Below are 13,020 nucleotides of genomic sequence, written 5' to 3'. Positions count from 1 at the left end.
TTTAGAGGCGGGCTTTTTCTTCTTTGCATAAAGGTGCCATGCAAGTGGAACATGGCCCTGCATGGTGCTCTCAGGTTTGCCTGTCCCCACCACTCCCAGTTGTCTTCTCCCTGAGGTTGAGTGTCATTTTATACCCACCCACTTTACTCGTGTCCCCCACCTGCCTGGTTTCCGGAGCTGAGCAGGAAAAGCTCCAGGGCTCTCTGGGCTCCACAGGCTCTGCTCAGCCCCTTCTGGATGGGAGGGTCTGCCCCTCTTCCTCCTGGCTCCAGGGCCCGGATTGGGCCATGGAACCTTGCTGGGTGCCAGGCTGGCCTACCCAGACATGCCCATTGGGACCCTCGCAGGGAAGGGAGGGCCAGGGGTAGGGGCAGCTGCATGCCTGAGCTTTTCTCTGTGTTGTTTTGGTTCCTTCTCTTACATCCCTCATTTTCCAGCAGCTTCCAAAAGAAGCGCTTCCTCTGTGGCAGGGACAGGAAGCCAGAGCAGGTCCAAGGAGTGCTGAGAGGACGCTTCCTCTTTCAGAGTAGGATCTGGGATAAGAGTGAGGAGGCGGTTCCCGAGCCCACCCCTCGCTCCGCCTGAATGCGGACTTGAATACGGTCACTCAGGGGGCTGGAACCTTGCTTGGGGCTGACCTGCCATCTGGGACTGTGTCTAGGTCTTCTCTCCAGCTTCTGGACTGTTTGGTGCCAAGACTCGGAGGTTGGGGGCTAGCTATGAGGGCTGGGAGCAGGTGTGGGGGCAGGTTGGTGGGGATGCAGCAGAAGGCAGGAGTGCTGGGCTCAAATAGGCGGAGGTAAGAGCCTGTCAGGAGGGCTGGTGACTGAGATCCTCGAGGCCAGGGAAGAGGAGCTGGTGCCAGGAGCCGCGGGCATAGGCTGGAGCTGGAACCACCCTCTCCACTCATTCAGATTATACCTGGCTCAGCAGGTATAAGACCCCTGCCTTTTCTGGAGCATGGATTTAGTTACCCACAGGTGAGAGCGTGACAGGCTATAGGCCACGCAAAGCAGCTCAATAGGAGAGATGTTACTTTTATGCCCCGTTTAGTGTTGAGGAAGGTGAAGTTCAGGTAATGAAGTGATCTGAGAAAGGCCACACTCCAGGTGAGAACCCCAGGTGGGAATTGGGCCCCGGTGCTGCACGGGTCAGGGTGCTCAGATGCTGGGTCTCTGGGCTGTCAGAGCTCACTTGGGGCGCACACGGATGCCGCCAGTCCAGGAGGAGCAGGGGCCTGTGGGAGTAACCAAGCACCCCGCCTCCCTCCATACAGGAAGGGCTTGCAGGTGGTTAACTGCGCGTGTCAGACCCCAGAAACAGGACAGGTCTAAGAAGGAGGGGTGGCCAAGGGTCCAGCACTGCGATCTGTCCCTTCCATCTGGGTGGGGAAAAGAGGAGCCATACCTGGGTTGTCTTACCTCAACCTGCTACAACAAATTACCGTTGACTGGGTAGCTTATAAACAGAAATTGATTTCTCACAGGAAGCTGGAAGTCCAAGATCAGGGTGTCAGCATGGTCAGTTCCTGGTGACAGCCCTCTTCCTGCTTTGCAGACAGCTGCCTTCTTGCTCTGTCCCCATGGGGCAGAAAGAAGGGGAGCTAACTCTCTGGCCTCTTCTTATAACTCTCATAACCTCATCGTATCCTAATTACCTCCCAAAGGCCCTCCCTCCAAACACCATCACATTGAGATTGGGGTTCAACATAGGAAATGAGGGGACACAAACATTCTGTTCACTGCCTGCCGGTAACTTTTCTCAGATCACTTAATTAGCTGAACCTCATTTTCTCCACTGAGGTGGACCCAACAATACTCTCTCCTGTAGGGCTGTTTTGAGTGTTCAGTGACATGATTCTCGAAGCACTGGTGTGTACCTGGCACAGCTAACCACTCCGTGCACAGAAGCTGAGGTGTGACTAATCAGCGAGCACTGACCACATGCCAAGCAGGGGCCTCAGACCTCGCAGGTCAGTTGTGGGACATGTGGCAAGTAAGACACAACCGTAGACCCCAGCCCTTGTGGGCTCAGAGTCTTGGAAATTACCAGGCTGGCCTCCCACCCAGATTTCCAGAGTCAGCCAGATGGGGTTAGCCCTGCTGGAGGCCCTGGATCCTGGCCAGTCTCGGCCATGTCCTGCTTTCCCAGGACTACTGGGTCAGCCTCCGGCTGGACTCTTGGGCTTCCTCTCTAGGCTCTGGGAGCAGCCAGACAGCCATTGCAAAGGTAAATTGGATCATATATATACCTGCTAAAAAAGCTTCTGTGCAGCATTGTGTTGTAATTTAAGTAAAACTCAAACTCCTTCCCTGGCCCTGCCAGAACTTCCCATATTATCTCATCTCTCTCACTCTCCACCCTCCTGACTCTGCTCCAGCCGCATGGGCCTCCTCTCTGTTCCTGGGGGATCCAGATCCTTTCCTACCTTAGGGACTTCGCTATCGTGCCTGACCACACCTGTCTCCTCTGTCTGAGGTTCCCTGTCCTCCAGACTCAGCCTGAACGTCACCTCTCAGTGGCCGTTTTGATCAGCCTACCTCGCGTTGGTCTCCTGGTCAGCCTCTATCTCAGGCCCTGTTTATTTCTTCATTTCACTCACTGGTCTCCAAAATTATCTTGCTTATTTATTTGTTGGCTAACATATTGTCTGCTTTGCACACTGGAATATAAACTGCAGCAGGATAAGATACAGCATCTGTCCTGTTCACAGTTACATCCTGCACCAGGCAGGGACCTGCCAGGAAGCAGGAGACCCTTTCCATTGTGATTTTTTAAGAGAGTTTATTCAGGAGCTATTTCCAGGGTTGTGGGCAGGATCAAGGAAATGAACAGGTGACACTGAGACCCCAAACTCTAGCAGCAGCAGGAAGTTGTTACCACGGAAGGGGCAATGGGTGGAAGCTGTGTGGCTGGAGCCAGGATGAGAATGCCTTCCAGAACCGTGCTGTTTTTTATTGCTGTATAACAAGTCACCCCAAAACTTAAGGGCTTAAAACAACACACATTTACTGTTGTACAGCCTCTGTAGGTCAGGAATTCTGGAGCAACTTAGCTAGGTAGTTCTAGCTTAGGGTCTCTCAAGACATTGGCCAAGGCTGCATGTATCCGAAGGCTTGACAGAGCTTGGCAGGCCCACTTCCAGGACGGCACATTCCATGGTCTTTGGCAGGAGGCCTCAGTTCCTTGCCATGTGGGCTTCTCCATAGGACTGCTTAAGTGTCCTCACATCATAGCAGCTGGCTCCTCCCAGAGTGGGTGATCCGAGAGAAAGCAAGGCAGAAGCCATAATATCTTTTATGACCTAGTCTCAGAAATAACATACCATGACTGTTGCCATATTCTACTGATGGCCCAAATCAGCCCCGAGATAGTACAGAAGGAGACCACGTTGAGGCCAGGGTCGTGGGGGCTCTCTTGGAAGCTGGCTGCCATACATGTTAAAGCAGGAAGGGCATGAGAAAAAATAAATCTTTTGACCTTTCTCTCTCCCTGCCTTCCCATCTCTCTCCTAATTGCTCCCATTAGTTTAACCTAAATGGGAGCCAGGGGCAAAAGGGCTGGATGTGTGATGCTGTCTGTGGAGCTCAGCCTTCAGAGCACAGAAAAGGGCAGAGAATGGACTGAGAAGAGAGAGTAAACAGAAAACATAGCACATGGTCTCCAGTGCAGAGTAGGCCAGGCAGTCGGTATTTGATGAATGAATGAATTTATGAATGAATGAGGGAAGCCTTTGGGCATATAGCAGTGGAAGGCATTGCTTGTTTGGCTCCTGGGTTCAGCAAACAAATGTGCCTGGGGTAGTGAAGATGGCAGGTGGGTGTCACTGCCTGACAGTTGAGAGATGGGGCAGTGTCCCTACAATGGGACCCCTCTTGGAGGGGAGTGCAGGTCTGCCTTCAGCATCTTCCCGGACAGGTGAGTGAGAGTCCCTCAGCTTCTTCTCCAGGGCCCCCAGCATTGGGCAGTTCCCGAGAGGCTGCTGCCCTGCCCCACGCTCCACCCTGCAGTACAGTGCCCGGCACCCCTGACTTGCCTCTCTCCTGCCTTCTCCTTCCTTTCTCATGGGTGGGAGGAAGAGCTGCAGAATTGATTCCGAAAACTGCTTTTGAGCCTCCAGTGTGGGTTAGGACTCTGCTGCAAGTACCAGAAGCCTACTTGGGCTGCCTCAAGCTAGGAAGAGAATTTATCCTGATTTTGAGGAGTCTTGTGGGGCCCAAAGGCAGCCAAGCTTGAAAGAGGGACTAAAACTACAGACAAACAGCGCAAACATCTCCCCTCTGCTACCTCCTCCCACCCTACCCTACCCCACACCACACTCCCCACTCCCCACTCCCTCTTTCCCAGGCCACAGGGCAGGAAATAAGGCCAAGGTGGCTCCCCAATTACAGGTCAGTGTCCAGCCCTGAGGAGTCAGGGGTATGTCCCTGTCTCATCATGATTCCAATGCCCACGTCTGGACCACTCAGCTGTGGTGTGGGAGTGGGGTCTGGTTGCGCAAAAGGGCTGTTGGACTGCAGCACTTTCAGAAGGTCCCAGAGAGGGACCAGGGGAAAATGGATCAGAGTGTTGGGTGCAGGGCCCATGGACGTGTGTAACATGCGGTGCCTGTTGTCAGAGCTCCCCAGCCAGGGTTGCACAAGGGGCACGCAGGGCTGCACAAGTAGCTGCTTTGTACCTGCGAGGCAGCTGTTTCTTACTGCTGAGACCACACAGAAACAGCATTTCCTCCTTTCCCCACCTTCTCCTCTTACTCCATGTCTGGGCCTGGCCTGCTTTGTCCTGTTCTCCACTGGAGGGTGGCCTAGAAGGGGCTTCAAAAAGGGATGGAGTTGAGAAAAAATTGGATGGGCCTGCTTATGGCCATTCTGCGTGCAGTTGATAGAAACGCCTTGAACTAACCTAAGCAAAAGATTATCCCCAGGAGGGCAGAGCAGAGCGCAGGCCCGGATGGAAGTTGGGGCACCCCAGCCTCAGAGCCTGCTGAGGTTTGGATCCTGATTCCATCTTGCACGTTGCGTGGCTTGCCAATCGGCTCAACCTCTTTATGTTCCAGTTCCCTCGTTTGTAAAGTGGGAATAACAGTAGCCCGTGTTTCATTGGATTGTTGTGAGTTCATGTGTGCAACGCAGAGACGATGCCTACCATATATAGTAGATGCTCTAGAAACGTTAGCTGTTGTTTACTTAGTCCAGACAAGCAGCGGGGAGCGCTCACTTCTGTGAAGATACTAGCTCACGTTTAGTGTCAAATCACCTCTGTTAAGTGACTGTATCTCTTGTGCCGGTTTAGTGGAAGAGGAACAGGCTCCGGGCGTCTCCCAGGTGCAGGGGGCCGGAGTGCCGTCAGCCCTGTGCCTGGCCCTGCGCACGGATGCCCCCTGGTGGCAGTGCCGGCACGCTGCGGCCGCTGCTCTGCCTCCTTTTCTTCCTCTTGTTTCTTCCTTCAAGGCCCAGATGCCCAGGCCTAGATGATGGAGGGAGAGCCCGTGGTCCCTGATTTTAGAAACCATGGGAATTGGCTGGAGAAGGAGCTGAAGCTGAGGAGCTGTTTTCAGCTTTGGAGCAGGTGCTGTGGGAGACTGGCAACATTCTGTCCTGGGGCAGTCCCAGGAGAGACGCTGGGCAGACCACCAGATCCCACCCACCGGTCCTTCTTGTTTTAAAGTTTATGAAGCAGTGCTTCTTCACCTTGTCAGCACAGGGGAATCAGCTGGAGAGCTTTTAAAAACCCGCACCCGAACTGCTCACCCATTGCTGTGGGAACCCAGGCAGCTGTTTTTTAAAGCTCCCTGGTGATCCCAGAGTGTGAGTCCCAGGTGAAGAACTGTGGCTCTAGATCACCATACCCATTGTCACCTCCCATTCTCCCTTTGGCTTCCAAACTTGGCCTTCACCCTGGCCCCTCCCATGACCGCCTGTCCCGGAGCCTGTGCTGGCCAAGGCCTCCTCATTGCAGCCCCACCCGCCCCCCTCTCCTCGGCGTCCATGGCTCTGCTTACTTCTGCTTCTCTGTTCCGTCCATTATGCTTCTGCCCCATTGAGGTTGCAGCTATTCCCCCTCCCTTCACCCTTGGTTCGTTTCCTGGCCAGGGACTTTAATCAGATGTCAATGGACACGTCCAGCCTGGGCCTGTTTTGAGCCCCAGCCTCATAAATGTAATCACATCTCCCTGCTGGAGGTCCCACAGGCCCCTCAAACTCCACATGGCCCCACAGGAGCCGGTCATCCCTCTGTCCTGCCTTTTCACCCGCTTCTTCAGAGCCTCTTGCCTTCTATCTAGGTCCCAAGCCCAAAGCCAAGATCCCTCCTCATCCCCGCCCTGCTCATACCCTCTCCATCCTGTGCGTTGTCAGTCAAGTGTGGTGGCCTGAGTCACTTTCAGCCCTTTCCATGGGTCTGGTGGGGATGCCCCAAACCACACATAAGCAGATGGGCCTGGCCCTGAGTCACCCTCTCTGCCTCCAGTCCACCCCTTTCTCCATCTCCCAGTCAGAGGGGTGGCCCTAACATGCACATGTGACCCTGCTGTTCCCCTTCCAGGGATTCCCTTGCAACCCCCATGATGGAGCCCCTGCTTGCTTCACTACCCATTATTTCCCATCACACACAACATATGTCCAGGCTTAGCAAGAAATGAAGTCTAGGAATCAGGACATGTCAGCTCTAGGAGTTGTAAATGCAGTTGCTCGGAGTGGCAGGTGACATTCGCTTCTTTCCCAGGCAGGCTTAGGCAGTAGGAAGCGATGAGGCTCTTGGAGAACTAGAGACCAGAGGTTTCCTCTAAACCGATTCCATTCAGTCTTGGGCCTTCCTTGGTCTGCTGGATCCCTGTGCAGATATTCACCTCTTTGGACACTCAACTCCTCTCTTCCTACCTCCTATCTCTTGTCTCCTTCCCTCAGTCTCCTCCTCTTGCCTTTCCATCAGCCCTGGCTCTCTGAGCCTCAGTTTCCTCCTCTGTAAAATGGGAACAATGAAGCATTTACTACACTAGGGTGTTGTGGGAATTCCATAAAGCCCTAGTGTAATGTCTGTGTGCACTAACCTACATGACAGACGATAGTAGCTTGGACCAAAGTGGTAGCCATGGAAGTAGCAAGAAGTCAGGCCTCAGACTGTCACCTGCCCCCACACCTGTAACACCCCCCTAATCCTCCAAGCCCTTGGATAAGGGACAAACTAGTCCATCTGTTCTTAAAAGCCTCAAATCTGAGCCTGGGCGGAAGTAATCTTCCTTCTTTACCCTGCCAGAGTTCCGTGTGTTGGTGCTACTCTTACAGTACAGCACAGTATTGATTCACTGAGCATTCCTAGAGAGCTTACTATGTGCTGAGCTGTATTCAGAGCACTTTACAAGTAATCACTCATTTAATCCTCACAAAATCCCCTGTGAGGTGAGTACTATTACCCCTTCACAGGTATGGATCAGAGAGGTCAAGCGATTTGCCCAAGGTCACACAGTAAGGATTTGAATCCACACTTTGGTGCCAAGTTCATGCTCTTATTTACTCAGTATGCTGCTTCTCCATTAGCAGAGTGGTGATGATGATGATAATAAGACTCAAGCTAGAGTTTACTGAGTGCTCACTCTGTGCCAGGTGCTCTGCCGAGCACTGGACGTGGGTTAATGGTTGAACCTCGCCACATCCACGTTGCTATCACACGTGGGTTTGCATCTAAGCCCTGGCACTCCGGCCCTTGACCCTGGCACTGGACCATCTGGCAGGAGCACATGCTCTCGGCCGCTCACTGTCCCAGGGCTCAGTGACTATTGAATTGACTTCCCGTGGAATGGAGCTGGAGTCTCTAATATCTCTCTGCTGCACCCTTTCACCCAGAGTATTAGTTAGGGCTACCATAGCAAAATACCACTTAAACAACAGAAATTTATTTCTCACAGTTCTGGAAGCCAGAAGTCCAAGATCAAGGGCTTGGCAGGGTTGGTTCCTTCTGAGACCTCACTCCTTGGCTTGTAGATGGCCATCTTCTCCCTGTGTCTTCACGTGGTCTTTCCTCTGTATATGTCTGTGTCCTCATCTCTTCTCATGAGCACACCAGTCACTGAATTAGGGCCTACCCACATGACCTCATTTTACCTTACTCTTTAGAGCCTCTGTCTCCAAATACAGTCACATTCTGAGGTGCTGGGGTTAGGGCTTCAACTTAAGAATTTTGGGGGGACAAAATTCAGGCCATAGCACCCAGGGTCTCCAATCAAATGCTGATGGGCCAGACAGGTAACAAAGATGAGTAAATTGGGCTGGGAAAGACGTGGCCCCTTCATTCCTTTATTTTCCCACTTTTGACAGAGGTAAAAGACATGGTAAAAATATTTCACTTTCCTCCTCTATGTGAAATACAAGAGCAAGGACATTTGTTCATGGCTGTGTCCCCAGCTCCTAGAACAAGTGCCTGGCACCTAGTAGGGGCTCAATAAATATTTGTTGAACCAGTGAATGAGCAGAATGGCCCTGGACGCTGGGGAGTGGCAAGGACCATGGTGAATCCTGGCTAAGGAATCAGCTGGCAACTCAGCTCTAGTCAATTGTCAGGTCACTTGGAATCCAGACTTTTATATAAATCTCCATTTTTTTTATATTAGCAACCAATTCACAAAAACTAAAACTACTGTGCAGATCAGTTTGCAACCACTGCTCTCTGCTAAGGGCACCCACCTTAAGTCAGCAATTATCAGGCCTCCCTCCTCAGCCTGGGGGTGCCATGCTCTTCCTGCAGGGACAGGAAGCTGGAGATGGGGCCTGGGCTCCCCCCCTCCCGCTCCAGCAACACAGGGACCCCCGCCTGTGCTTACCTCTGCAGGAAGGCGATGCCCTGGGCGCCATGGAGAAGCTGTGCCGGCAGCTGACATACCATCTCAGCCCCCATTCCCAATGGAGGCGGCACCGGGGGCTGGTGAAGAGGAAGCCACAGGCCTGGTGAGTCATGGTCACCTGAAGTGTTTTTGCCCTGCCCCTCCTCCCTCCACCCGACCCGGCCTATAAGAGCAGCCCACAGTCAGTCTATGGCAGGCTGGGTGTGTGCACAGCACCCGCTCCCAGGACAGTGGGGTGAAGGGAAGAGCTGGACCAGAGAGGGTTGTCTTGGAAGGCTGCCTGAAGGAGGTGAAATTAAAAGACAATTCAGGGGTGAGAGAAAGCAGCCAGGAGGGCATTACAGGTGGGCATGAGCCATGAGAGGCACTGGAGGCAGGGCCCTGGTCTGTGGGGTGGGAGCTGGGGAGTATTGGGCCCATTCTGATGGATGGGTGCAGGGGGTGGCATAAGTTTTCTAATTCCTGGTGCACTGAACATGGACACACTCTTGGAACCCCCACCCCCTAATTCTCCTGGATATCCCCTAGGGGAACCCAGATCCCAGGCATATCCCTGGCCCATGCAGCAGTGAGGACCCTCAGGGGTTTTGTGGCCCTCTGAAAACTGGGGGAGAGGGGCACGTGGGACACAATCTGTGCGCTGTGACAGGAAGCAAGTGGAGGGGAGCTGGAAGGAAGGCTTTCTGGAGGAGGAAGCACCTCTGCCTTTCTTGCAAGTGACCATGGGGGCAGAGCACCTTGGGTTCTGCAAGACTGGCAGGGCCTTGATGCTGCCGTGGGCTCATCCTTCCAGGTCCTGCAGCTGGGGAGGGGAAGGACACCCCCTCACTGAGAAAAAAGCTCTCTAGCTCCTTTCCCTTCAGGACAACCCCACCCTCCAAGTTGGGGGTTGGGGAGCAGGAGGTGAATCCTAGGGGAGGCCTTCCCAGGTGGAGAAAGTGAGGCTCCCACTGGGCTGAGGGCAGTGGCCATATTTGGGGACAGAGCAGGCCAGGAGGACCCATGGAACCTGAAATGCCATGAGACTTTGTGAGCCATTTCTTTAGGATTTAAGAGCTGGAAGTTTGAGCTGCCCTGCTGGGATCCAGGGGCCTCTTCTTCTATCTCCCCAACACACATACACACATACACTCAGTTCATTATGTGTGAAGCCTCAGAAGCCTCGCTCCCCTTTAGTGGCTTCCAGGTCACACTGAGTGAAATGCAAACAGGGCCCTATATGATGGGCCCTCAGCCCCTCTGGTCTCTCCCCTCCACTCTCCCATACTCCAGCCAGGCTGGCCTTCCTGCTGGTTCATACACACCAAGCTTTCTAGCCTCAGGGCCTTTGCACTTGCACTCCTGCTGGAACTCTTACCAAAGCCTTCTGATGGCGTGCTATTTTCTTTGCGTGCCAGCTTAAATGTTACCCCTCAAAGAAGCCTTCCCTCAGTAGCCATGCCTCCCAAGCTGTTCTCTCACTTCACTCACATTGCCTTGTCTGTTGTCTAGCCCCCCTCAGGCAGAATGAAAATGGGGGTCTTGCCCATCTTGTTCACCACTGTGGCCTCAGTGCCTAGGGCAGCACGCAGCACCTAGTAGGAGCTTAACAAACACTTGCTGAAGGATTGACCAAGGTAGGGGCTGTAACTTCTGCCATTTGACTAGTTAGTCAGCCGGCTAGTAAGGGGCAGGAATACTAGATTCAAACCCCAGGCTCAGGCTGTTAACCGCCACACTACCTATTTCTCTGGTGTAATAGGCCTGCTTTATTAATGACATTGATAAGAATTACAGCAAACACTTAAATCACGCTAAACAAATGTCAGGCAGTGTTCCAAGCCCTTACATGTCAGGCCTTGAGAGCTTTACCTTCAAACTCCCTGGGGCTGGGCAAGATGAGCAAACTGTGGGCAGCCTTCCAGCTCCAGGAGATCCTGAGGACACAGGTTTTGCAGAAAGGAAGTCCCAGCTGTGATCCTGCTTGGGCTGCTGTTATTAATGTGTGCAGGCTGTGAACACGCCCTCCCTCTTCCCTCTCCGTCCCAGGTGGGGCCTAAGAGCTTGCCTGGGGTACCTGGAAATGGGGAGCTATGGCCCCAGAGCAAGGGGCAGAGGAAGAAAGAAGAGCAGGAGTGGCAGCAGGCAGAGAGGAGAGCACTCAGCCTCTGGGAGCCAGCAGCTCCCAGGCTCCCCGCCTGCTGTCCTGCAGGGCTCTCCCTAAGGATCCCCCATCTGGTGGGGAAGATGGCCTTGACAAGGGAAGCCTCAGATCCTGTGCCACTCTTGGGGAAGCAGGAAGCTCAGCCCAAGTGATTAATTCATCACTCACCTAAACAAGGCAGTTCTAAATACTTTGCACTTATTAACTTACTTCACATAAGGACCTTGTCGCAGCACTCAATTAGCTCCATTTTTCGGGGAAAACAGGCAGAGAGGTTAAGGAACGAACTAAAGGTCACCCTGAGTAGAAAAAGAAGATAAAAGTCCAGGTATTGTGACACCAGAATGAACGCTTGGCCCCTGCAGAAACACTTGGGCTTCTCCCGTGGTCCCTCAGGCTCCAGCCAGCTGGACCCAGCCAGGCTGAGATGTGCCAGGGGATTAGAGGTCCGTTTCCTCCCATCCCTGGAGAAGAGGCTGGCTGCACGGTGTTATCACTGCTGCCTCTGGAGAAAAGGCCTGCCTACTTGCTTGACCATTGGTTGTCCTTTCTCCCCTCCAGCCTCAAGGCTGTCCTGGCTGGGAACCCGCTGGACAACACAGTGGATCTGTCGGGCATCCCGCTGACCTCCCGTGACCTGGAGCGGGTGAGCAGCTACCTGCAGCGATGTGGGGAGCAGGTGGATAGCGTGGAGCTGGGCTTCACAGGCCTCACAGATGACATGGTCCTCCAGCTACTGCCGGCACTCAGCACACTGCCCCACCTCACCACACTGGCCCTCAATGGCAACCGGCTGACACGAGCCCTGCTGCGTGACCTCACCGACACCCTTAAGGACCCCAGCAAGTTCCCCAGTGTGACGTGGATTGACCTGGGCAATAACGTGGACATCTTCTCATTGCCCCAGCCTTTCCTGCTCAGCCTGCGCAAGCGCTCCCCGAAGCAGGGCCACCTACCCACCATCCTGGAGCTGGGTGAAGGCCCAGGCGGTGGGGAGGAGGTCCAGGATGGGACAGTGGGTCAGGAGGACCCTAGATGGAACCTTGTGGCTCCTGCCCAAGACCAGGAGGGCAGGGAGACTGCAGGTGAAGCTCAGACGTGACATGAAAGTGGGGGCCCTCACCAGGAAGTCTGGGGTAGGATGGCTTGAGGTGGACTAAGGGTATGGGACAGGGCAGGGCTCAGGCTGTAACCCAGTACTGCACTGGGCAGCCCCACCCATAGGAAGCCCATTGTAATACCTGGAAGAGGGGCTGTGTAATACTTCTCACTCCATTTCCCCCCTTGTCAATCCCATTATCTGCCTTCTGGCTCCAGGTATCAGCCCAGATTTAATGGATGCTGCAAGTTTTGAGCTGTGTTGTTTGAGCTATCTACTCCAGCAAAGGTGGAGTTGGGGCCCTACATCCAACCCAGGACTTTGATCTGTGCCCTTGCACAAGTCAGGTTGGAATCTTCCTACTCTAACTCCTGACTGAAGGAGGCTGGGGTAGGGGACAGGTTGCCAGACTCCAGAAGCCTTGTCCCCATGTGGACTGACGGCTGTCTACCTCCTCTTTGTGGAACCCTGGGCTGTTAACTGACTTCCCTCAAACCCATGATTCCAGGGGCCTGTCCATGGGACCAACACCCCCCATCAATACATAGCACCCTAGGGGATCTGGGGCAGATGGTGCCCACAGGTATGCACAGAAAGGCCTACTCAAACCCGACACTATTCCCCTGCCCTAGACTATCAGACTTTAACGTGGATTCCACTGTCGCTCATGTGGAGGCTTTTAAAAAGGATTAAGGACCCCTTTACCATAAAATTGCTTCTAAGCCCCTAAAATAATCCGACACTTTGAACACATTCCCAAAACCTACTGGGAGGACCAGGATGAGGTTAAGAGTACTTCCTATAAATTTTTGGCAGATTTAGTGCCTCAGGAAAGGTGGAAGAACTGAAAGTTCTCAAGAGTTATCCAAGGTTTTAACCCTCCCTATCCAAGGCCCAAGTTTAAAAAAAAAAAAAAAAATCCCTTCTAGGTACAATAAGCAA

General features: G+C 53.4%; 1 protein-coding gene across 2 annotated transcripts in view; it reads left to right on the top strand.

The window, feature by feature from the left end:
* The window catches only part of LRRC75A (leucine rich repeat containing 75A), a 43,327-nt gene extending 30,996 nt beyond the window's left edge, over positions 1-12,331 (top strand). For both annotated transcript variants that reach the window (XM_019757416.3, XM_019757415.3), the window contains 2 exons: positions 8,824-8,939; positions 11,541-12,331. In XM_019757416.3, coding sequence (XP_019612975.2) covers positions 8,824-8,939; positions 11,541-12,081 — 657 coding nt within the window. In that variant the 3' untranslated portion in view covers positions 12,082-12,331. The remainder of the gene's footprint in view (positions 1-8,823; positions 8,940-11,540) is intronic.
* Positions 12,332-13,020: the final 689 nt, after the last annotated feature.

This window comes from Rhinolophus sinicus, chromosome 12 (assembly GCF_057876585.1).
Source record: "Rhinolophus sinicus isolate RSI-liver-muscle chromosome 12, RSI-T2T, whole genome shotgun sequence".
NCBI classification, from domain to species: Eukaryota; Metazoa; Chordata; class Mammalia; order Chiroptera; family Rhinolophidae; genus Rhinolophus; species Rhinolophus sinicus.
This window is presented reverse-complemented; position numbering and strand designations above follow the sequence as displayed.